This window comes from Mesoplodon bidens, assembly GCF_964165515.1.
Source record: "Mesoplodon bidens genome assembly, chromosome: 19".
Lineage (NCBI taxonomy): Eukaryota > Metazoa > Chordata > Mammalia > Artiodactyla > Ziphiidae > Mesoplodon > Mesoplodon bidens.
Window position 1 is genome coordinate 21522710 of NC_138179.1, and position 21075 is coordinate 21543784.

The window sequence follows — 21075 nt, forward strand, 5'->3', positions numbered from 1 at the left end:
GGGGAGTTCAGATCAGGACCAGTGTCTGTGCAGAGGTCAGAGCCTGGCGTAGAGGACCAGGCAGGGGCTGATGGGGACAGACACCAAACAGGCCAGAGGGCCTATGGGCTGGTGCAGGTGGCTGGCTACAGGAGAGACACGCAAGGTGAAGGGTTTGGCCTCTGCTAAGCCCTGGCCCAGGCTGGAGGGTCAAACACAGGCCCAGGACTCTTGGCACATTGTGAGGGAGAGCCCCACATCATTGTGACCCTCTTACTCCCGGGAGCCTCAGGGACAGGAAGGCGGCCAGTGGTAGTGTGGGCACCGTGGAACCCCTAGGAACCCCCATGGCCACGGCTGAGTGGCCCCGGCCCAGGGAGGCCTCGTGTCACAGCCCCAGCACCAACAACTGCCAGGACCTGGGCAACTCCATCCTGTTGCTGCTAGGCCTCGTCATCTGCATTAACATTGGCATCAATGTGGTGACACTGGTCAGAGTGGGGCTGGGTGGGAGGGTGCTGGCGGGATGGCTGGGGGGCAGGCCGGGTGGCCGGGGCCTGCCTGGGGTCACTATGTCCTCTCCCACCTAGCTCTGGCACAGACTCCGTGGCTTCTTACACCAAGTGTTTCCTGTTATTTGTGAGAAAGGTAAGTGGAGGATGGGGAGGTTGGGGAATAGGAAAGGCAGAAACCAGGTGTTCTAGCCCTGACCTTAAGTGGACCCCTTCCCCTCCCTCTCTCCCTGCTCAGACACCATAGCTTCCTGCACCCTGCCTCTCCACCCCTGGAGGAGCCAGGCTCCCCACCAGCCTCTCACCTGTCCCCCATCCACAGAAGCTTCTAAGTTATGCTCACCTGGGAAGCAGACCCAGCCCCCGAAGAAGAGCGCCCCTGCAGTCTGCCGTCGGTGCACCATGGACCCTGTGAAAATGACTGTGTCCCCCGCACCCACTCGCCGCCGTCGCCGTAGAGACTCTTCACGCCGCGCCCGCCGCCCTGTAGCTTGGGCCCCTGACACTGACAGCAATGACAAGAAGCCCCCACGTCAGCACACAACAATCTGTTCCCACAACTGGGATTGCCCCAAGGACTGGGAAGGCTTTCAGTCCACCCAGGGGTTCTGGACTCCCTGGGCCCAGGATGCTGTGGAGCCACCTACCCAGACCATCCACTTCCAGCAAACTGTAGAGGGAAGCCTGCTCAAAAGAGAGACGCAGTCAGAGCTGGGCCCAGAGGCCTACGTGAACCCTGTGAACCCCCTGCCCCACAGCCCTCAGGCCCTGAGCCACAAGAACAGTGGGGGGGTGCCCCAGGCAGAACAGGAGCAGTGCTTGCAAGCCCAGCCACCCATCCTGGGCCCGGCCCACGTCCCAGACATCCGCCGGCGCCACTCCTCAGGGCGCGAAGTCTATGATGCCAGAGACGTGAGGCGGCAGATGCGGGAGCTGACCAGGGAGGTGGAGGCCCTGTCCCACCATTACCCACCGGTCTCTGGATCCAGCACGGCTGAGGGGACGGGAAATGCCTGGGTATACCGTTCCCTGACAGAGAAGTGACTGGGAGAGGAATAAAAAGAAGAGAGGAGGTGGTTTGTCGTGGTGTGGGGGGTGCCAGGGCCCACACAGCACCCAGAAGCCTGGTTGCTAAGGAAATGGTCTCCCTGGCAACAGGGCCTAGAGAGCCCTGAGGACCCTCATCAACCTCTTGGCCTCACCAGGCCCTGTCCTCAGCCCTTGCCCAGGCCCTTCTTGGTTCCAAGGCTCCCACCTGCCTCTCCTCTGTTCTTTAGTGCCCAGGGAAGCCCCCCAAATCCCATTCCAGATCCCCAGGCAGTACTGCACTTGAGTGGAGACCCTCATTCCCATGGCCTCAGTCTCTCAGAGGTCCGGCTCCTACCAGAGCCCAGGTTTAGGCTGTAACTACAGGTGAGGTGTGGTCCCTCTGAAGCCCTGGTTTCTTTGGGGAGGGATGGCTGAGAGTGAGGGTAACCAGGCCCTCACAGTTCCCCAGTCAGAACCCAAGGCTCCTGTATACTCGAGAAGGCTTGGAGCGGAGGATAAAATATTGAGGACACCCTCAAGGGCTGCCTCCACACAGCCCTGTGTGACCTCACTCCTCTGATTAGCACTTCCATGTCACAAATGAGGAGACTGAGGCTCAGAGACGCCAAGTGACTTATTCATGGTCACGGACACCAAGGATCAACTTCATGGCCTCAGACGCTCCGTCCTCCTGCTCCCACAGGTAGATTCCCATTGCTACTGAATCAGCCTGGCCCATCAGAGTCTCCTCCCACCTTCCTCAGTTTCCCATGTAAACTCATCAGAATATTGCATCCACTGGACAGCAGGGAAACCCAGGCTCTACCTACTTCTAGACAGTTGGGATCACACACACGCACATAACTTGGGAACAAGGAGCCAGGTCGAAGGGACTAGACCTCATCTTCCATACCAGATGGGTTCCTGGAATGTGAGCAGATAGGCCTTTTATGAATCACCCTGCTTCTCTGTTCATTTTCATTTGACTAACGTTATCGATCATTTTAAGCTGATTCCATTAAGTGGGTCTATATTGAGCACCTGCTATGTGTTTGGAGTCTTGATGGAAAATGTCCACTGGCTGTTTCTATTTCTTTCTTTCTTTTTTTTTTTTTTTGGCCATGCAGTGTGGTTTGCAGGATCTTAGTTCCCCAACCAGGGATTGAACAGTGGCCCTCAGCAATGAAAGCGTGGAGTCCTAATCACTGGACCTCCCAGGAATTTCCTGTTCCTCTATATCTGTTGAGATGTTCATTGTGCAAACAAAATGACTTGAGGTTCCCCAGGGACCACTTTCACAGACCCCAGCAATGAACCCGGTTTATAATAGTAGATTCCTTTTGTCATATCAACAGTTATATCTGTTTTGTGCTTTGTGAATTTCATGTGGTTTTCTTAAGACAGCAGCTAACCGTTTTTCAACTGGGAGGGCTGGCTCAGTGGGAGGGCAGTTGGTTAGGAAGGAGAGAAACCATGGTTGGGGGTGGTCTCTGGCAAGGATGGCAAACCCTTGCTCTGAAGCGAAGGGGCCAGTGGGCTCAGTGACCACCAACACCTAAGGCTGCAACCCCTGGCCAGGAAGGGGTAGGTATGGTGGGTATAGAGGGGTTATGACAGGGAAATGGGCAGGACAAGGAGGGGATGGTGCAGTGGGGGGACCCCAGAGGGGACTCTTAACTGTCACTCATCCATCTAGTCACCCTCGCTGCTGGCCCCAAGCGGGCATGGGTGGGGAATCCCAACAGGCTACATAAGCTTCCATAATGTCTCGAACAATGAAACGGAGGAAATCCTATATGCATGGTCCAGTCACTATGAAGACTGTCTCTCATCTGTAGCAACCATGCTTGCAAATCAAGTTAAGCAAGGCCCCATGGAGACAGAAGGACAGACTGAACTCTGGGGACTAGGCTCCACGTAGTGGGAGCCGAGGGCAGAGATGGCCACATAAAGGGCCAGCTGAGTGGATGAAAGATTGGCCACCTCCGCACTGTGACTCCCTGCAACGTGCCTCATTATGACCATGCTCCCTCATCTGTTGGTGGGTGTCCCCAGGTCCTGGCATGAGTGCAGTGTGGGTCAGGGCCAGTGGTGGGAGGGGGCGGTCCGTGGCCCAGGTGGCCCTAAGACCCCCCCCACCATGGAAAACCGGCTCTGGTATGACAACCTGGGGTGCTGCCATCAATACCAAGAAAGTACCCAGAATGCGGAGGACTTCCTACTCCTGCTGCTGGGCCTTGTCATTCTTGTCAGCATTGGGATCAGCATGGCAACTATGGTCAGCAATGGTTGGGGACCACCAGTAGGGGTGAAGAGGGCTGAGGGTGGGAACCAGCTGCAGCCTGCACCTCCGTCTGCAGGAACGGTCTTGGCTGGGAGGGGGGATGAGGGTAGAGAGCGTGGCCTTCATTTTCACCCACCCCACCCCACCCCACGCCAGATATGGCATGGGCTCCAGAATTCCTTAGACAAGGCCATCTATTGGACTAATCAGAAAAGTAAGTACAGAAGACAGGTAGGGGGCACCCCACCCCCGCCATTCCCAGGGCCCTAGAAACCCAGGCCCCCAGGTTCCCAACCCTGAACTCTTCCTTCAGTTGCCCTGCCCTCACGGACTTTCGCCTCCCCCAGATGAAATCTCGCAGGCTTGTGAAAGTTCCCCCAACCATCCTCCAGCCAAGGCCCAAGACGTCCACATCCACTGCACCCTGGACCCTGTGGAAGTGAGAATGGCCCGGCCCACTTGCTACTCCTCGTCCTCCTACCGTCATCTCTGCAACCGTAGCCGCAGCTGCAGCCACCGCCCCTGCAGCCACCAGCGGAGGCCGAAGAACTGCAAACAATTCCCCTACAGTTGCTCAGGCTTCCGTAGGCCGCACCGCAGCCACGGGATGTCACAGCTGCGGCAGATGCCCTTCTTTGATCGGGAGGACCCAGACTCCTACCTGGAGGAGGAGGATGACGTTTTCTTCCCACAACCCAAGTACCCGTAGGGGTGCTGGGGAGGGCTCTACCAGCAGATGGGCCTGCCTTCCAACGTGGGCCTCTGGGGCCGCCAGGGTGTGATCCTGGCCAGCCTGCCACCACCCTGTCTCTACCTGTCGCCCGAGCTGCGCCGCATGCCCAAGCGTGTGGAGGCCAAGTCCGAGCTAAGGCTGCAGTCCTTCCGGGCCCCCTGCTCACCAGCCCGCATCTGGGGCAACATGGAGGCTGACCAGTGGACCTTGTCTCCACCACCTCCCCGACAGCTGCCCCCAACCCCTCGTGGGTCCCTGGGGGGCACAGCACTCACCCCTCAAGGGGCCAGCTCCTGTATGACTCCTGGGATCAGCGGTGGCGTGGTCTGGAGGGCTCTGAGCCTCCATCCGCTCTGGTGCCTTGGGGCTGCCGGCCCGAAGCCTGGCAGCGCAACTCCCCCCCGGCCCACGGACGGAGCCTCCCCAGCTGTGCTCGCAGCCAGCCCAACCACAGCCCGCACCCCTCCATGGGACACTTGAACTACTCCTGGGATCCCCATGAGGTGCGGCGCCGGGCGGCCGAATGGGCGGAGATGCTGCCCGTTGGGCGCCCTCTGGCCACCTCCGCCTCCCTCACGGTGCTGGCCGAGGCCTCGTACCAGCGGGCCCCGGCTCCCAGCTCAGCGCTGCTCCTCCGCCCCTCCCAGCCCCTGCCCGATGTCCAGGCTACCGAGCACCGTCCACCCCCACCCACCTTCATGCCACTCAGCCGGAACCCCGGGGGCAATGCCAACTACCAGGTGTATGACAGCCTGGAGCTGAAGCGGTAAGTGCAGGAAGCCAAGCGCGGGCCAACTCGCTGCTACCTTCCACCTCGGCCTCGAGGCCCTCTCTGCATGGGAGCCAGACTGGGAAAATGAACTGACCAGCAGCAAGTGGGGGCGGGGGCGGGGGGTGGCAGGGCATGGAGAGAGGAAGAAAGAGCACCAGAGTCCAGGAAACATTGGTGGTCTGTGGCTTGGAAGCGCCACTCCTTCTGCCAGCCTGGGTCCCTGCCCTTGGCTTCCTGCAATAAGAAGCCAGTGTCCCTTCTTGGCCTGAGGGTCCCCTTGGTTTAGTGGCCACAGTCCTACCAGCAGGCCCCTCCTGGTCCTATACCATGCACTAAGTAGATCTGTAGCTGCAGACTCCAAACCACTGGTCTCTTGGCACCTCCTCTGTGTCTCAGCTGTCCCTGTCCCCAAAGAGCCTCATACAAGAAGCTGCTTCCAGGGCTTCCCTGGTGGCACAGTGGTTGAGAGTCCGCTTGCCGATGCAGGGGACGTGGGTTCGTGCCCAGGTCCGGGAAGATCCCACATGCCGCGGAGCGGCTGGGCCCGTGAGCCATGGCCGCTGAGTCTGCGCGTCTGGAGCCTGTGCTCCGTCCGCAACGGGAGAGGCCACAACAGCGAGAGGCCCGTGTACAGCAAAAAAAAAAAAAAAAAAAGAAGCTGCTTCCAAACTGGGAGGTTCCACATGTGGGCAGGTCCAGCTCCACGCCCAGTGAAGGGCATGAAGAAGGCTGAGGCTCTGGACTCCAGCCAGGCCTTCCGCAGGGCTCTGAGGCCAAGGTCTTCCTAGTCTCAGGAGGGGCCAAGAGATGGAATGTGTCATTTGAACAAGTGAGTCAGTGGGCGGTGAGCGAATGATTGACCGCTCGAGGGGAGGTGTGCCAGCCTCCGGGCCCTGTTTGACTGTCCAGGCTCAGCTTACCTGACCCTGGTAACCAGGGAATGCCATGGCTCCCAGTGAATATATGGAGGCCAGGGGGCCCAGGCAGTCCTGGGACCCCTGGCCATGGGTGAGCAAACCCACTACCGAGCCCAGCTGTGCTCTGGCACCAACCCCAGGAAATGCCAGGACCTAGGAGGCTCAATTCTTCTGATCCTGGTCAGCTTCATCTTTCTCAACGTGGAGATCAAAGTGGTGACTCTGGTCAGGGCAGGATGTGGGCAGCGGGGTTGGGGGAGCCCTGGGGTCTTGAAGGGGCTGAGGTGGGAGGGCTGCTGGGGTGTGGCCGGACAAGGGTTGGATTTCAGGGCTCACCCTGCTCCCGGCCTCCCCCTTCCCCTGCTTCCCTCAGCTCTGGAGGCACCTGAAGAGATCCTTGCGGGCACTTTTCCACTATATTTTCCCCAAAGGTGAGTGGGCGCCAGCGTGGGCTCAGGGGATGTGGGCCTGTCCCCTTTCTTCTATCCCTGCCTTGATTCTCAGCCCCTCAGGAACCCAGGCCCTGTCCCATCTCGCCTTTCCCCACAGACAAGCAAGCCAGCTGTGTAGGTAGCCGTCGCATGTGCATGCGCTGCTCCGTGGATCCCAAGAACCTGTTGTGCTCAAGAGTTTCTTCCTGTTTCCGCCATCGCCCAAGCTTCCTGCTCGGGCACCCAAACCACCTTGACTCCTGGATACCAGACACAAATGATGAGAAGGCTTCTAAGTGCTGCTGGATGCCACCTCAGTGTGGACAGGCTGGGGCTTCCACGGAGGCTCCACGGGGACTGTGGAAGGAGGGGGTAGTGGGAGCTGGGGACGCCCCTCCTGTCACAGCCTTAAAGTCCCAAGCCACCTTTTACTCCAGGTAAGAGACATCTTCTAAGCTCCTCAGGATGAGCAAGGTGGACGTGGTTCCACTCCACCTGCCCCAAGAGAGCAAGACTAAGACCCCAGACTATGACCCAGCCCAGGCCCCAGCCCGGGCCCAGACCCGCCCCCCAGTTCAGCTCCCTGCGCATGCTCCTTCCAAGGCCCAGACCTTCTCCTCAGCCCAACCCCCTGAGCACAGCACCCCCCAGGCCGAGACCTGCTCCCGAGGCCATGCCCATGAGCACACTTCCGCCCAGGCCCAGGCCTTCTCCCTAGTGCACCCCACTGGGAACACTCCTGCCAAGGCCCAGAATTTCTCTTCCACCCACCCCTCTGAGCACGCCCCACCTCAGGCCCAGACTTGCTCCACATTCCACCCCCCTTAGCACACCACCCCCCAGGCCCAGACCCCCTCCCCAGCCCTCACCCCTGAGCACAGCCCTGCCCAGGTCCATGGCCCTGAGCATACCTCAGCCCATACCCCAGCCCAGGCCCAAGCCCAGGCCCCCTCACATGCCTCAGCCCAGTCCCTGGGCCACACTTCTGTCTGCACCCTGACCCATGCTCATCTGACCTATACCCATGCCAACACTCTGGTCCCTCCCCCAACTTCTGCCCCTGCTACTACTCCTGCCCTAGCCCCTACACCAGCCCCTGTCCCGATCTCTGCCACAACCTCTGTCCCAGCGCTGGTCATGTCCCTGACGACCACTCCAGTCCCTTCCACCACCCCTACCCCCATCCTAGACTCTATTCCCTCTACCTTGTCTGCCTTCAGCCAAGGCCTCTCCTCCGGCCATGTGGTCTATGATGCCCGCAGGGTAAAGCAGAACTTATTCCATGTGTGTCCCCCTCAGAACTCTGGGTATTCCAGAAAGGACTTGGGTACCCTCTCCAGGCCCCAAGAGGGGCATGGTCTGGTGAGCTCTGGTACAGCTGAGCAAATACTGAAGCAATGTAGTGGGGACAGTGCCAAGCCCTCCACAGGATCCATACTGGGTTACCTGGAGTTGGGGAATATGGAATGGAAGATCTCAAATGATGCCAAAGACAAATTTGTACAGTCTAAGACCTTCCCTTTCTGTAGCTTCCATCCTTGAAGGTCTGAGAAGAGAAACATGGACCCCCAGACTCCAGTCTACCCCAAATTCCTGGTGTACTCCAAGGATGCTGCATCTTCTCAACCTTGCTTCCATTCTCCGACGAATGACCAGAGCTCACCATGCACCATGCCTCCACCATGCACTCTTTCTCTGCCTCTTGTTTCTCCCAGATCCTTTGTCCTTCATCAACACAGCAACCACCAGAAGCCCTCCACCTTAATACAACCCCCACCTTTCCCCCAACCTCCAAGTCTCCTCAGTCTGTCCTCTCTCCCCAGGGCCCCATCCCTCCCCAGTTATCCACTACTTCCCAAACCCCAAACCAGCCCCAACCCCCTGAACTTCATGAGAGTCTAGACCTCAACCAAGGCTCTGTCTTCCAAAGGACCCCAGGCCCTTCAAAAGACTGTAGAGTTTCCAGAAACCCAGGCCTTACCCCAAATCCAGGCCTCCACAAGAACCCAGGCCTTATCCAAGACCCAAGCCTCCACAAGAACCCAGACCTTGCTCAAGATCCAGGCCTCCACAAGCTTCCAGGCCTTACCCAAGACCCTTACCTCTGCAAGAATCCAAGCCTTTCCCAACACTCTGAACTTCAGAAGAATCCAGTCATTACCCAAGATTCTGGCTCCCAGATCTTAGGTTCTACTCGAGATGGACGTTTCTTTAAAAGCCCATATCTCACCCAACCCTCTGGTCTCCACAAGAACACATCATTTCTCCAAACTTCTTACATTCAGAGGAGCTCAGGCTTTATGCATGATTCGGGAGTCTATAGGAATCTAGAACGAAACCAAGAGACTGTACTCTATAAAAGTCAAGAGCTCTCCCAAAAAACTGGCTTCCATAATATCCCACGCCCTTCTCAAGATTCTGGATGTGAAAGAGTACAGGTAATGCCCAAGATTCAGGAGCCTGCAGGAGCCAAGACCTTACTCAAGATTCTGACCTCCATAAGAATCCAGGCCTTACCCAAGCCACTGAAGCCAAAAGGAGATGTGGCCTTACCCAAGATGCTGGAATTTACAGGAGCTCAGAACATACCCATGACCCTAACTTCCACAAGGACTCAGGAATTAATCGAGATCCTGGCCCCCATAAGCGTCCAGCCCTTACTCAAGACTCTGGTTTATCCAAGAGATCAGGCCTCCATAACAACTCATGACTTATCCCAAATCCTGGCCTCCACAAGAACCCTCTAGGAACTGACTCTGTCCAAGTTTTGGGCCCACATCAGACCCGAAAGTCATTTATATCTGAGGCAGTTCCTCGAAAGGAGGATGCAGGGCAGCACATACCATGGACTTCTGTCCCACCCAGTCATGACTCCTGCTCTGCCAAGGCTCAGGTGGCCTACAATGACCTGCAAACCTTCTCAGAGGTACCTGTACTGATTGAGCTGCAATCATCCTCCCGGCGAGCAGGCAGCCAAGACTGGGTGTACCAACCCATGGATACAGTTCCTCCAGCCTGCCAGAACTATCGCCAGATGTCTACGCCTCCCAAAACCAGCTGGAAGCTCTACTGTCCTGGGTCAGGCACCCGGCTAGGGCATGTGGTCTTTGACGCCCGCCAGAGACAGTTCAGAGCAGGCAGGGACAAGTGCGAAGCTCTGTCTTCCAGGCGCCTTCACCGAGAGACATCCAACAACTCACCGGAGACCATCAAGGAGTGGGGATATCAGCGTGTGATGAGAAACTTAGGAAAAGAGGGGACAGATAAGCATGAGGAATAAAGAGACAAGAGAAGTGTTCTGTGGTTGTTTGAGGACATCCACCCCCCCAGCCCCATCCCACAGGGCCTGATGAGGACCTAAACTATCCCTGCTTTCCCTCCTTCGCTGTCTAGCTAAATCCGTTATCCCCAAGGCCCTAGAGCTGCATTGTCAATTACAGTAGCCACTAGCCACATGCCTATTAGAATGTAAATTAGTTAAAATTAAGGAAACTTAATTCTGTTAAAAATTAAGTTAAAAAGTTAAAAATTCTCTTCCTCAGGGAACAGAATTTCCCTGGCATCCAACTCTGTTCCCTGGTGGTCCAGTTGTTGGGACTTGGCGCTTTCAATGCTGTGGCTGGTGTTCAATCCCTGGTCGGGGAACTCAGACCCTGCAAGCTCCATGGCTTGGCTAAAAAAAAAAAATTCTGTTCTTCAGTGCCATGATCTTCTAAGTGCTCGGTAGCCACAGGGAGCTAGTGACTACTGTATTGGACGGCACAGATTTGGAACATTTCCATCATCATGGAAAATGCTATTGGAGAGCAGTGCTTTAGAGTTTAGAGCAATTTTCCTTTCCCTGGCACCCACCCCCGGCATCTTAAAGCTCCCCCAGAGCCCAGAGAACTTAGTTCTTTTTAGGGTGGCTCAGAAGCCACCCTCTGGGGAGGAGGTAAGATGTAGGGATGGACACCCAATGCCTGATTTCCCCAGACTGTGAGAAAGAGCCCAGGCTTCAGTTTTCCTCATCTGGTCTCTTGGGTCACGACCAGATGTATGGAAACTTGCCTCCCCCGTTCTGGGCTGTGTTTGGGGCTCTTGGTTACTGAGGGAGAAGACCTCTCTTTGTCAGTGACTAGGAAACCTTGTGTTTTAGGCTCTCCAAATTGAGCCCTGGATTCTGAGGGTCCCCTCCTTCATAGGCCTCTAATTTTTTCGAAGTGTCTCCACTTAATTTTCTTGCCCATGGACTTAGGCCTAGTTCACTGTGGCGACAGACCCCTGGGAAAAAGGAATGTAAGAATTCCTGGTCCAGTATGCATTGGTCTAATCTGTGAGTGTGTCTCTGGTGTCCTATCTTTCTGTCCTATTATTCTGGCTCCTAGTTTCATCCTGGACTTAAGCTGTGTCCATGATAGCACTGGTCGCTGAAAGCCATTTCCTTCCCCTGATAATTTTTCATTGCCCTGCCCTAGCCCAGCTGGGGTTTCCTCTGGACTTGATTTTCAGTCCTGATAACTCTTCTGTATACACACATAAGCTGCGAGATTCCAAAGTGTTTTCCCTGCCACCACTTGTGTGTCTGAGGTGGGCAACACTAATATGTCCCTTCCCTGAGTCAGATGTCCATCCCTGGGTCACTACGTGCACACTATCGGTGTGTTCTTGTGTAACGTTACCACCACCGATTCCAAGGAGATACATCCCAGCTGGAGAGCCCATTTCCAACACCTCTCTGGCTCAGCTCCGACCTTGGGCAAGTCATGTGCAACCTTTCTAGGCTTGCAGTCTCATCTCTATATGCAGTTATAATTGCACGCAAGAACCCTTCTAGATTCAAATGACCAGGGCGCCTCTACTCCCAAGTGAGATGTGGAGTCCCCTATTTCTCCGCATGCCCTAGTGTATGCCCCTCATTATTGTTATTCAGATCCATCCTATTAGGCCTCTGTTCTAACCCCAAGGAGTGTTTGTGCGGTTGACCTGGCCTTGTAAAGACACAGAATAGTTTATCTCCATAGAAACTACAACTTCCATCAGGCACTACTTCAACGGAACAGGAAAGGATGTGGGGGCGTGGTCCCAACGCCCTGGTAGCTTTGAAGACAAACTACAACTCCCAGGATAGCCGCGAGATCTCTGCAGAGCGAAAGGAGTGATTGAACTCTGACTGGAGGCCGGGCTGGTCCGGAACCACCGCGACACTCTCCAGAAAGGGGCGTGGTTATAATTTAGGGGCGTGGCCTTGCAGGCAGCAGGAAGAAGTTACCTGTTGAATCTTCCTATCCATCCTCTTCCCAGCCTTTGTAGCTAACCCTAAGAGGGAAGCCGCAAACCACTAGTCTCTTCTGAAAAAGAGGTAAGGGGACGTAGACAAGGGGCAGCGAAGGAGGCTATTGCATTCCTTAGGAGGGGCCAAACAGCTACTTTCTACCTGCTGAGTCAGGTGAACCGTTCCATGGGGGCGGGGACCAGCATATGAGAAAAGGGCAAGGATGGAGGAGGCATTTATTTGTTCGCTTTCAAGACTAAATTTAGGGCCCTTCGTCTGCAGACCCATTGGCGGACTGTGTCTTGGGAACCCTCTTGGCCTCTGGAAGAGAAAAGAACGGGGGCCAGTTTTCCGCAGCAAAAGGAACGGCCCGTCTGGGCTTCCTCCCGTCTGTGTATTTCCTAGCCCCCAAACGACAGAGCCATATGGCTTCCGCGGTCTGGGGGAGTGCTCCCTGGTGGGGCCCACCGCCCCCAGCCCCAGCCCGGCCGCTCACGGACATCGACTTCTGCTCTGGGGCGCAGCTGCAAGAACTAACCCAGCTGATCCAGGAGCTGGGTGTGCAGGCGAGCTGGAGTGAAGGTCCCAAGCCAGGACCAGATCTCCTCCAGGCCAAGGACTTTGTTTTCTCTTTGCTTGGTAAGTAACCCTCCCAGCCTTCGGGAACTTGCAGCTCTCAGCTCCGCCTCACCCCGCCCCGGCTCTGGATCACGCCTTTACGATCCCTTCTCTTTCCTTAGGTCTCGTTCACCGCCGGGACCCTCGCTTTCCTCCTCAGGCAGAGCTCTTGCTGCTCCGTGGCGGGATTCGCGAGGGCTCCCTGGATCTGGGGCCTGCGGCTCTAGGTCCCTACGCTCGGGGACCTCACTACGACGCCGGCTTCACACTCCTGGTGCCCGTGCTTTCGCTAGATGGCACTGGGCAGGAGCTGCAACCGGACGTGGGATCCTGTTACGCATGGCTCTTCCTCCCAGAGCAGGTACGCGGAACCTCGGTCCGGGAGGCATGGCAGGATTGCCTAGGACCCCCAGTCCCAGGAGGACGTGATTCGATCCACCCAGCCCAAAGCAAAGAAACTCCCAAGGATCCGCAAATCTCCGTGGACCAGCTACACGGTGACGTCACTGAGCCTGAGGCACACGAGTCTTTGGAAAACTCACCTAGTAATGTTTCAGTGCCAGAATTGCCTCAACAAGACGTAACCGATGTTGACTTTCCCTCACCACTGAAAAAACCGAATGGTGACGTCACCAAAGCAGCCGACGTTAGCCCAGTGCCACAGCCGTCGGAGGCTCCGGAGGCATGGCCCACATTGTGCCCCGCCCAGGTGGCTGCCTGGTTCTTTGCTTCGCTGGCTGCGGTCGCTGAGTCCCTGTTTCCGGTCCCGGGTGCCCCGCGCTTGGTCCACGCAGCTCGCCACGCGGGGGTCACCACCATCCTCCTGGCTACGCCCGGGCCCCCGCGCCGCCTCCTGCTTTTCGACTTGATCCCCGTGGTGTCCGTGGCCGGCTGGCCCCAGGGGGCTCGGAGCCACTCGTGGGCCGGCCCGCTGGCCTCGGAGTCGTCTTCCTTCTACCTGGTGCCCGGCGGCGGCGGCACAGAGCGGCCGGACGCCTCCGGCTGGCAGCTCTGCTTCGCTCGCCAAGAGCTGGCGCTCAAGACGCGCATACCCGTTCCCCTGCTGCAAGCGCACGCGGCGGCCCAGGAGCTGCTGCGCCCGCTGGTGGCCGGGACTAGGGTCGCGGCGCCCTACCTCCTGCGGACTTTGCTCTACTGGGCGTGCGAGCGGCTGCCCGCGCTCTATCTGGCGCGACCCGAGAATGCGGGCGCCTGCTGCCTCGGGCTGCTGGATGAGCTGGGCCGGGTGCTCGAGGCCGGGACGCTGCCCCACTATTTTCTGAGTGGCCAAAAGCACCGTGCGGGGGACGGCGCCGCTTCGCTGCTCGGGGCGTTGGCCCTGCTTCGCAGGGACCCTGCTTGCGCCCTGCGCGCCGCTGTGGAAGAGGCCAAGGCTGCACGCAAGGGGGGCGGCTTAGCCGGCGTGGGAGGCGGGGCCCATTAAAGGCGCTGTTCCTACTAACCTGGAATGTGTTTCTGTTGGCCAGCGGGATGTGGAGGGGACTGCTCTCCCCTCACCTGGGAGACAGGCTGAGCGCCTTGGGCCCGAAGAGCCCGTTCTAGAAGGCCTCCTCGCCGGTTCCTCCGCTTCCTCCCCGCCTCCTCCCGCCCCATCCCTGGCACAGGTCGTTCCATTCTGGCCTCTCCACTTTCCAGATCTGTGGCCAGCACCCCTCCCACTCCGGTGCAGCCTCTGGCATCCATCTCCCACCAGTTCTTATGGTCTTTTCTCTTAGGAGTCAATAGGGATGGGGGTAATATATTTGCTGAAAAAACGTGTAAAGGAGAAAGGTATGGAGACCAGGGACTGACCAATTTGTCTCACACAAAAGCAGAGACATTAAGGAGGCCGGATTTCACCCCAGGCTAGACCTCACCACCACCGCTATCTCTTCATTTATTCCCCCCACCTTCCTCATCCAGTTCTGTCCTCCATCCCGGGCAGTAGGGCAGTAGGGTCCCTTTCTCCATTCTCGGGGCATCCGCCATTCCATCTATCTAAGCCCAACCTCTCCCCCCATCCAGAGTTCCATTCAGTGGAGTCGCCTCCTTGTCACTCCTCCTCTGAACCCCGACACATGCGAGACATGCGGCCTTGCCTCGGCTCCGCCTGCCTCTAAGACCGTCGCCACTCCCTGCCTCCAAGGAACCCCGGGGTTCCGCCCGCCCAGCTTCACCGCCCCCACTTTCCCGGCGTCTCCGCCCCCTGCCCCGCCCCCGGGCCGGCTCTCGGAGGAGGGGGGAGCTGCTGTCGCCGCCGCCGCCTCAGCTTCCCACAGCCGCTACCGCTGCCGCCGCTGCCGCCGCTCCGCTTGGTCCAGCCGCCAGGCCCAGTGCTCACTTGGCCAGACTAGGGCGCTCTGCGGAGACACCCTCACTCCTTCCTGGGGTCCGGGACGCCTAGCCGAGCGTGGGGGAAGCTCCGCTTGCGGGGTACAGGGAGGGAGGAGCCTGGAACCGGAGCCAGCGCCAGCCGTCCCCGGATCGACAAGACAGGACAGGTTGAGGGGCGTCGGGGAAGGAAGAGGGGGTGCTACAGGCAGTCCCGGGGAGGACAAGGAAGCCCTGTCGCAGAAAGCTCTGATGCGCTCTGACTTATAGCGGGTCTGTTCACATTTGGGGACCCGTGACAACGTGGGTGCACTCCTCTCTCGGGGGGCTGGTTGGATTGGAGGGCGTGGGATCTAAACAGCACCAGCTGTCCCCGAGGAAATTAGGGGCTGCCAGAAAAAAACAAAAAAGCCGAAAACCTATGCTCCTTATTCCGAGGTGACAGAGGGCCCTCCAGACAACCACCTGGTGTAACCACTAGGAAGGGCAGACTTGGAGGTGACTTCAAAAGGAGTGGATGGTAACAAGGTGAGGAAAGGGGCTCAGCAGCTGCAACGCTGTGCCACTAGAAATGGGGGTGACTTGGTAAAAAGCGGTATCGTCCAGAGACAGGGTCTGGGAACCTCTTCTTGCTGATTGGCGAGAGTCTGGATATTTCAAGGCATAGTTTTTTGGGGATTTCAGTGAAAAAAAGTGGGGGATTCTTCAGTTAGAGGGTAGCAAAGGAAAAGACACCAAGGTTGGGTTCTTCCTAGACACTGGCAGCACCCCAGCAGGGGTGGGGTGAGCTAATATCCCCAAAGCTAAGGACCCACACCCTTAAAATTACAAGAGTGGCTTTGGCAGGAGTGCAGGGCCCGGAAATAGGGTGGAAAGGTGCCTGGGGATATTGGAACCACATCCTGGAAAATTTGAGGGTCTTGGCTTTGGGATAGTGTTAGTGGGGGACAGGGACACTGGAGATCAGAGAAGGGGGAGTTTTCTGTGGGGGGCAAAGGTCGAGGGTGGGGTCAACTGAGAGGTACATAGGCTGCTGGGTCTGGTGAAGCTAGCACGAGGCCCAAGGGTGGGAGCTGGTGCTAGCACGAGGCCCAAGGGTGGGAGCTGGTGCCTGGGGTGGGGGTCGTCTAGGGCTTATCCTCAGGTCCCGTGGGTGAGGCGGCGAGTCGGACCGGAGAGTCAAGAGCATGTCCTGGTGAGCTAGCGGGCTTCTCCGGGGGGGCCCCAGCGCGCTCCGGGGGCCTGCGGGTTTTGGGGTGTCTCCTCCCGGGGCGCCATGGCGGCACTGGCCAGCAGCCTGATCCGGCAGAAGCGGGAGGTCCACGAGCCCGGGGGCAGCCGGCCCGTGTCGGCGCAGCGGCGCGCGTGTCCCCGCGGCACCAAGTCCCTTTGCCAGAAGCAGCTCCTCATCCTGCTGTCCAAGGTGCGACTGTGCGGGGGGCGGCCCGCGCGGCCGGACCGCTGCCCGGGTGAGTGGCTGGGGCGGGGTCTCCGGGCCGGGGGTCTCTTTGCCTGGGAGGTTGAGGCCAGGGACTCGGAAGAGCGGAGCCCGACTGATGGGGGCTCCCCGAAAGTGAAAGGGGGTGGGCCTGGACCACAAACTCTCGGCCAGACGATGCCTCAGTTTCCCTTCTCTCTCGCCCATAACCCCGAGTCTCCTTGCTTTCGAGGGCAAGGGGAAGGCTTGAGGGGCTAAGCCTGGTGCCCCGAAGCCTGGCAGCTCCCGCTCGCCCCCCCTCCCAACACAGGAGTCCCCACCCCCACCATCCTCTGCCTACGTGCGGTCTCTCGCGATTCCTTCAATGCCGAGCGGAGGGGTCTGGAGGTTCCGGACGCCTGGGTCACCCCGAGGGTTTCTGCGGCTCCGGCAGCCCCGCCCCCGCCCCGGTTCTCCCGCTCCTCCGAGCCTTGGCTCCGTTCCTCCTCGCCGAGCTTGCCTGGCTCGGTACCAATCTCCCCAGCTCTCCCCCGGGTGTCCTTGCAGCTACCTCGCCAGTCCGCCCCTCTGTGCGCCCTCCTCCCGTGACCTGCACTTCAAGAAGGGAGCTGGGCACTCCCCCATGACCGCCTACGCGACTCAGAAATAGGGTCCCACGGGCTCAGGGGACCCTCTGCCGCGAGGAACTCAGAGACACACTACACGGCTGGATACCCGCACGGAGACTGGGGGTCGTACCATCTACGAGGGGGTACCGGGAACTCGGCCGCAAGCGCCGGGGGAGGAGAGTTGTGAGGGTTAGCCTGTGGTCCCCGTCCAGGTGCGACAGGCGGGAAGTCCCTCTGGCCTCGCTCCTGCTCGCTCCCAGCTCCCCTAGGGGGAGACCCCCCACCCCCCGCTGGCGTCCTCCTCCCCCCGCCGCCGGCCCTCCGCAGTGGTACGGTCCGCAGCCCACCCTCTGAGTGGGACCCAGCCCCCACGTGAGTCAGCCTGTCTCACCAGCTCCCTGGCCCCCTCCCCCATTTCCTTGGTTTGGTACCGAATATCCCCCATCCCAGGCGGGTTACCTGGCTGAAGGGGAGAGGCTGAGCCTCAGGGAGGGCTGGGCCCCCGCGAGCCAGCAGAATGACAGACAGACAGACAGACAGATGGGTCAGTGTCAGACAGGCCGGCGCTGAGCCAAGGCGAGGCCCGTGCGAAGAGAGCGGCAGCCGCAGCAGCAGGTGCTGAGTCAGCGTCAGGCCCAGCCCCACCCCCACTCCTGAGGGGGCGCCCCTACCCTGGGGTCACCTTAATGCCCCCCACATTCGCAAACACACTGCCCCTTCAGCAGCTCTGCCTGTCTCCCTTTGTCCTCTGCGTTTCCATGTATCTCTCCCCTTCCTCTTCCTTCTTCTCCCCTCCCCCCATTCTGGTTGAGCTGTAGAGTAGGAATTAAGCCTTTAAATAAATTTCAATCAATTAAACTGAAAGCTGGTTAGAGGAAGCAGAAGGGACCCACACCCCAGTTTCCTCTGGAGTCAAAGAGAGGTGGGAGAGAGCTTGTTTAGAGGGTCAGGGAGCTGGGGCCGTGGGACCCTCTTCCTTCCCTCCATCCTCCTTTCTTTCTTCTCCTCTGATCCCGCAAAGTGTAGCAATGTTTCTGGGAACAAAGATGTCATGTTCCAAGATGAATGTCTCTCTCTCCAGAGCCTCAGCTCAAAGGCATCGTCACCAAACTGTTCTGCCGCCAGGGTTTCTACCTCCAGGCGAATCCCGATGGGAGCATCCAGGGCACCCCAGAGGACACCAGCTCTTTCAGTGAGAGGGGAAGCCAGCTGCTGGATGGGAAGGGGGAGCGCAGACATAGGAGATGACAGTCCTATTGTGGCTTCAGGTTCTGTTGTTTTCCGTCTGGCTCTTTGACCCCGCAGAGGAAGAAGTAGAACTGGGACCAGAATTGAGGGGGGGCTCAGATGGGGATTGGAGGCTTGGGGTACTGATACCCCTTCTCTCCACCCCCAGCCCACTTCAACCTGATCCCTGTGGGGCTCCGTGTAGTCACCATCCAGAGTGCCAAGCTGGGTCACTACATGGCCATGAACGCTGAGGGGCTGCTCTACAGCTCGGTGAGACAAGGGGGCAGAGTGGCCTGGAGTCAGGGGACTCCCCTAGCTACAGCCTTCCCAACTACAGATATTTTGCAGCTCAGGGCTTCCTCTCGCTCCAGCTCTTGCCGACACCCTGTCCTCACTGCCCGTTCCCAAACACCTCCTCTAGTGTCCCTCCAATCCCTTCTCCTCGAATAGCCTCCTAAATACCTCCAGGCTCTTTGAATGTCCAACTCTTTCAACCTTTTAGGACCCCTGTGTCTTCTCCAACCTCCTCTAGACCTCATTATTACTCACTTCCCCAGAGTCATTCAGGATACTGGGGAAGGATTCAGGGACTCCTCCAAGCAGAAATTCCCTCCAGGTCCCCTGGATGGTGAGAGGCTGGGAGTGGAGCAGAGAGAAGTTATCTTCTTATCCCAGGCCCCCCTCGGGGGCCACCAGACTCTTCCTCATCCTCCCTTTCTCCCAGTTCCTGAGTGGACTCAGAAGTTGGCTCTCCCAGTCTCAAACGTATGGATTATATCCTGCCTTGTTCTTCCCAGGGCTCCCTTCTGTTCAGTGATGTGTCTTTTTGTCTTTCTGTCTGTGTGTGCCTTTCTGGGTCTTTGTCTCCTCAGCCACATTTCACAGCTGAGTGTCGCTTTAAGGAGTGCGTCTTTGAGAATTACTATGTCCTGTACGCCTCTGCTCTCTATCACCAGCGTCGTTCTGGCCGGGCCTGGTACCTGGGCCTGGACAAGGAGGGCCGAGTCATGAAGGGAAATCGAGTCAAGAAGACCAAGGCAGCCGCCCACTTTGTGCCCAAGCTCCTGGAGGGTGAGTATGGACCCCCAGGGAAGAGGTGGACCGCATGGGACGGTATTGACCTTGACATGGACATTTAGTGACACACAGCTAAGGGGTTATAAGTGTTTTAAGAGGACACATGCTATGACAGGTCAAGCCAGGAAGGCTTTGGCCTTTGGAGGTTTGGGAAGCTCTCCTTCTGTGGGTTCCCAGAGGAGGAGTGTAGGGGAAGGGAGCCCTTCCAGAGCTCTCTTGGTGCCTAACTCTCCTTCCTGCTCCTCTCTCTCCCCTTCACAGTGGCTGTGTACCGGGAGCCTTCTCTCCACAGTGTCCCTGAGACCTCCCCTTCCAGTCCCCCTGCCCCCTGCCATGTAGTCCCCGGACTGGAGGCTCCCTGCACTCGCCACCACCACAGCCTGTCTCCCAGCCCTGCTTCTGTCACCCCTGCTGCCACACTCATGCCCTGAGCAGCCAGGTCCCACCAGGTGCTCTACCCTGAGGGAGCCTAGGGGCCAGCCATGACTTCCGGGGCTGCTGAGACCCTTAGATCCTTGGGCCCGGGAAAGGGGTCAGAGAGGGGGATGTCTGAAAATGGTCCTGGCTGATCACTTCTTTCCTTCCACACTCACACCCTCCAAAGCCTTTTCCCGAGATGGCGCGGGGGGTTCCAAAGCTGACAAAACCAGGGCATAAATCTTCCCCACCCCGGGCTCAGCCAGTTCCTGGAGCCCTTTGCCCTCTTCATGGCCACCAAGCCATAGATTTATAGGTCCACTGGAGCTCAGGATGAGTTTCCTTCTTTCACTGCTCCACCTTTTGCCTTGTTCCAGACAGGTTCTGGAACACCAGGCACCCCAGCCAGGGCCATTTCTGCACTCAGGGTCTGTGCTGGAACACAGACATGCTGCCAGGCTCTGTTCTGGATCCATCAGGCTTCTGTCCTTCACCCAGATGGACCCCTGGTTTCCAACTAGAGAGAGGCTGGATTTGGGCTCTGTCCAGCTGTTGGTCTCGGCCTGAATTGGGCCAGTCTCAGATCACCACAGGTTTAACTTGCTTACCCCAGAGACACCCAATTCTAGAGCGTGGTGTTCTAGACACATACGGAGCCATACTTCCTTCTAAATCTCAGCTCTAGGACATAGACCACGACTCTCAGCCCTTCCCTCTAGGATGGAACTAGAGCCTATATAGGCATGTTATTGCTCTAGAGTAAGAGTTCTAGACCCACGCTCCCACTTTCTCTAGTGATACCTGTTCAGCAGGAGCTCTGGAAAGGACCCAGCTATGATTCACAAAGAACTAAGTTCTGGATGGATCAAGAACCACTTCTTGTTTTCCCTAGACAATTTTCCAAAAATCTTATTCTTCCTATAGGATGCTAACCTTATTTTTTACATGCAGTTTCTAGCTCCTGCAATTCAGCTGGGGTCCTGCCAGGGAACAGAGGCTGAGGAAGGGCAGAGGAGTTTTGGAAGGAATCCCTGGCTCATAGAAGGGCAGCTAGGATGGGAAAGTGGCCAGAACCATGGCATGACTGGACCTGTGCCTGGGTTGGGGGGGACATGAACACTTAGCTACCTCAGCAGGAATTCCTTCCAGGTCCCCTTTAAAGCTGAGGTCTTTAGGGTAATGGGTCTAGAATAAAAAAGACAAATGGGACATAGCTTTGACCCCCCTCAAATGAGGAGACACCAATTCAGCAATAAGTCCCACCCTTCTCCCTTACAGGTCAGGCCAAGGAGGGTGAGGGCCTCTTGGTCTCTAGACCTCATACACCCCTCCAGCTTCTAACTGAATAGAACTTGCTTTACCTCAGCTGGGTGTTAGGTACCCAAAAAGGCTCTGCTCCCAGGGGACCAGTCTCCACTCCATGCTTTCTCAATTAAAGACGATTT

The 21075-nt window shown here is 57.8% G+C and overlaps 5 protein-coding genes across 7 annotated transcripts; all 5 read left to right on the plus strand.

Moving 5' to 3' along the window:
* Positions 1-198: 198 nt before the first annotated feature.
* Positions 199-1535, plus strand: SPEM1 (spermatid maturation 1; the record flags this gene model as incomplete). Its single annotated transcript, XM_081218619.1, has 3 exons — positions 199-470; positions 570-627; positions 814-1535. The coding sequence occupies exons 1-3, from the start codon at positions 327-329 to the stop codon at positions 1533-1535; spliced, it is 924 nt and encodes a 307-aa protein (XP_081074745.1). The 5' UTR covers positions 199-326.
* A 2122-nt stretch (positions 1536-3657) lies between these two features.
* SPEM2 (SPEM family member 2) lies at positions 3658-5402 on the plus strand (the record flags this gene model as incomplete). The annotated part of the gene is given in 6 exon segments (XM_081218378.1): positions 3658-3798; positions 3961-4018; positions 4152-4510; positions 4514-4775; positions 4778-5299; positions 5302-5402. Coding segments are annotated over 6 exon segments (1440 nt in total). The 5' UTR covers positions 3658-3660.
* A 1720-nt stretch (positions 5403-7122) lies between these two features.
* SPEM3 (SPEM family member 3) lies at positions 7123-9937 on the plus strand (the record flags this gene model as incomplete). Its single annotated transcript, XM_081218620.1, is given in 5 exon segments — positions 7123-7374; positions 7486-8196; positions 8200-8422; positions 8425-9095; positions 9551-9937. Coding segments are annotated over 5 exon segments (2244 nt in total).
* A 1971-nt stretch (positions 9938-11908) lies between these two features.
* On the plus strand, positions 11909-14102 carry TMEM102 (transmembrane protein 102). Of its 2 annotated transcripts, none has more exons than XM_081218947.1 (3): positions 11909-11998; positions 12194-12550; positions 12652-14102. In XM_081218947.1, the coding sequence occupies exons 2-3, from the start codon at positions 12337-12339 to the stop codon at positions 13971-13973; spliced, it is 1536 nt and encodes a 511-aa protein (XP_081075073.1). In that variant the 5' UTR covers positions 11909-11998; positions 12194-12336; the 3' UTR covers positions 13974-14102. The 2 variants fall into 2 exon arrangements, with proteins under 2 accessions (XP_081075073.1, XP_081075074.1); XM_081218948.1 differs by having other exon boundaries at positions 11915-11998; positions 12178-12550.
* A 2026-nt stretch (positions 14103-16128) lies between these two features.
* Positions 16129-21066, plus strand: FGF11 (fibroblast growth factor 11). 2 transcript variants are annotated; one of them, XM_081219205.1, is made up of 5 exons: positions 16129-16329; positions 17988-18098; positions 18303-18406; positions 19009-19207; positions 19475-21066. In XM_081219205.1, the coding sequence occupies exons 1-5, from the start codon at positions 16137-16139 to the stop codon at positions 19642-19644; spliced, it is 777 nt and encodes a 258-aa protein (XP_081075331.1). In that variant the 5' UTR covers positions 16129-16136; the 3' UTR covers positions 19645-21066. The 2 variants fall into 2 exon arrangements, with proteins under 2 accessions (XP_081075331.1, XP_081075332.1); XM_081219206.1 differs by having other exon boundaries at positions 19093-19207.
* Positions 21067-21075: the final 9 nt, after the last annotated feature.

Excerpts from the sequence above, each read along its gene's own strand:
- TMEM102 (XM_081218947.1), top strand. The coding sequence starts at position 12,337 with ATGGCTTCCGCGGTCTGGGGGAGTGCTCCCTGGTGGGGCCCACCGCCC. Across the intron at positions 12,551-12,651 it reads CTTTGTTTTCTCTTTGCTTG|GTCTCGTTCACCGCCGGGAC; the intron begins GTAAGTAACCCT and ends CTCTTTCCTTAG.
- FGF11 (XM_081219205.1), top strand. The coding sequence starts at position 16,137 with ATGGCGGCACTGGCCAGCAGCCTGATCCGGCAGAAGCGGGAGGTCCAC. Across the intron at positions 16,330-17,987 it reads GCGGCCGGACCGCTGCCCGG|AGCCTCAGCTCAAAGGCATC; the intron begins GTGAGTGGCTGG and ends CTCTCTCTCCAG. Across the intron at positions 18,099-18,302 it reads AGAGGACACCAGCTCTTTCA|CCCACTTCAACCTGATCCCT; the intron begins GTGAGAGGGGAA and ends CTCCACCCCCAG.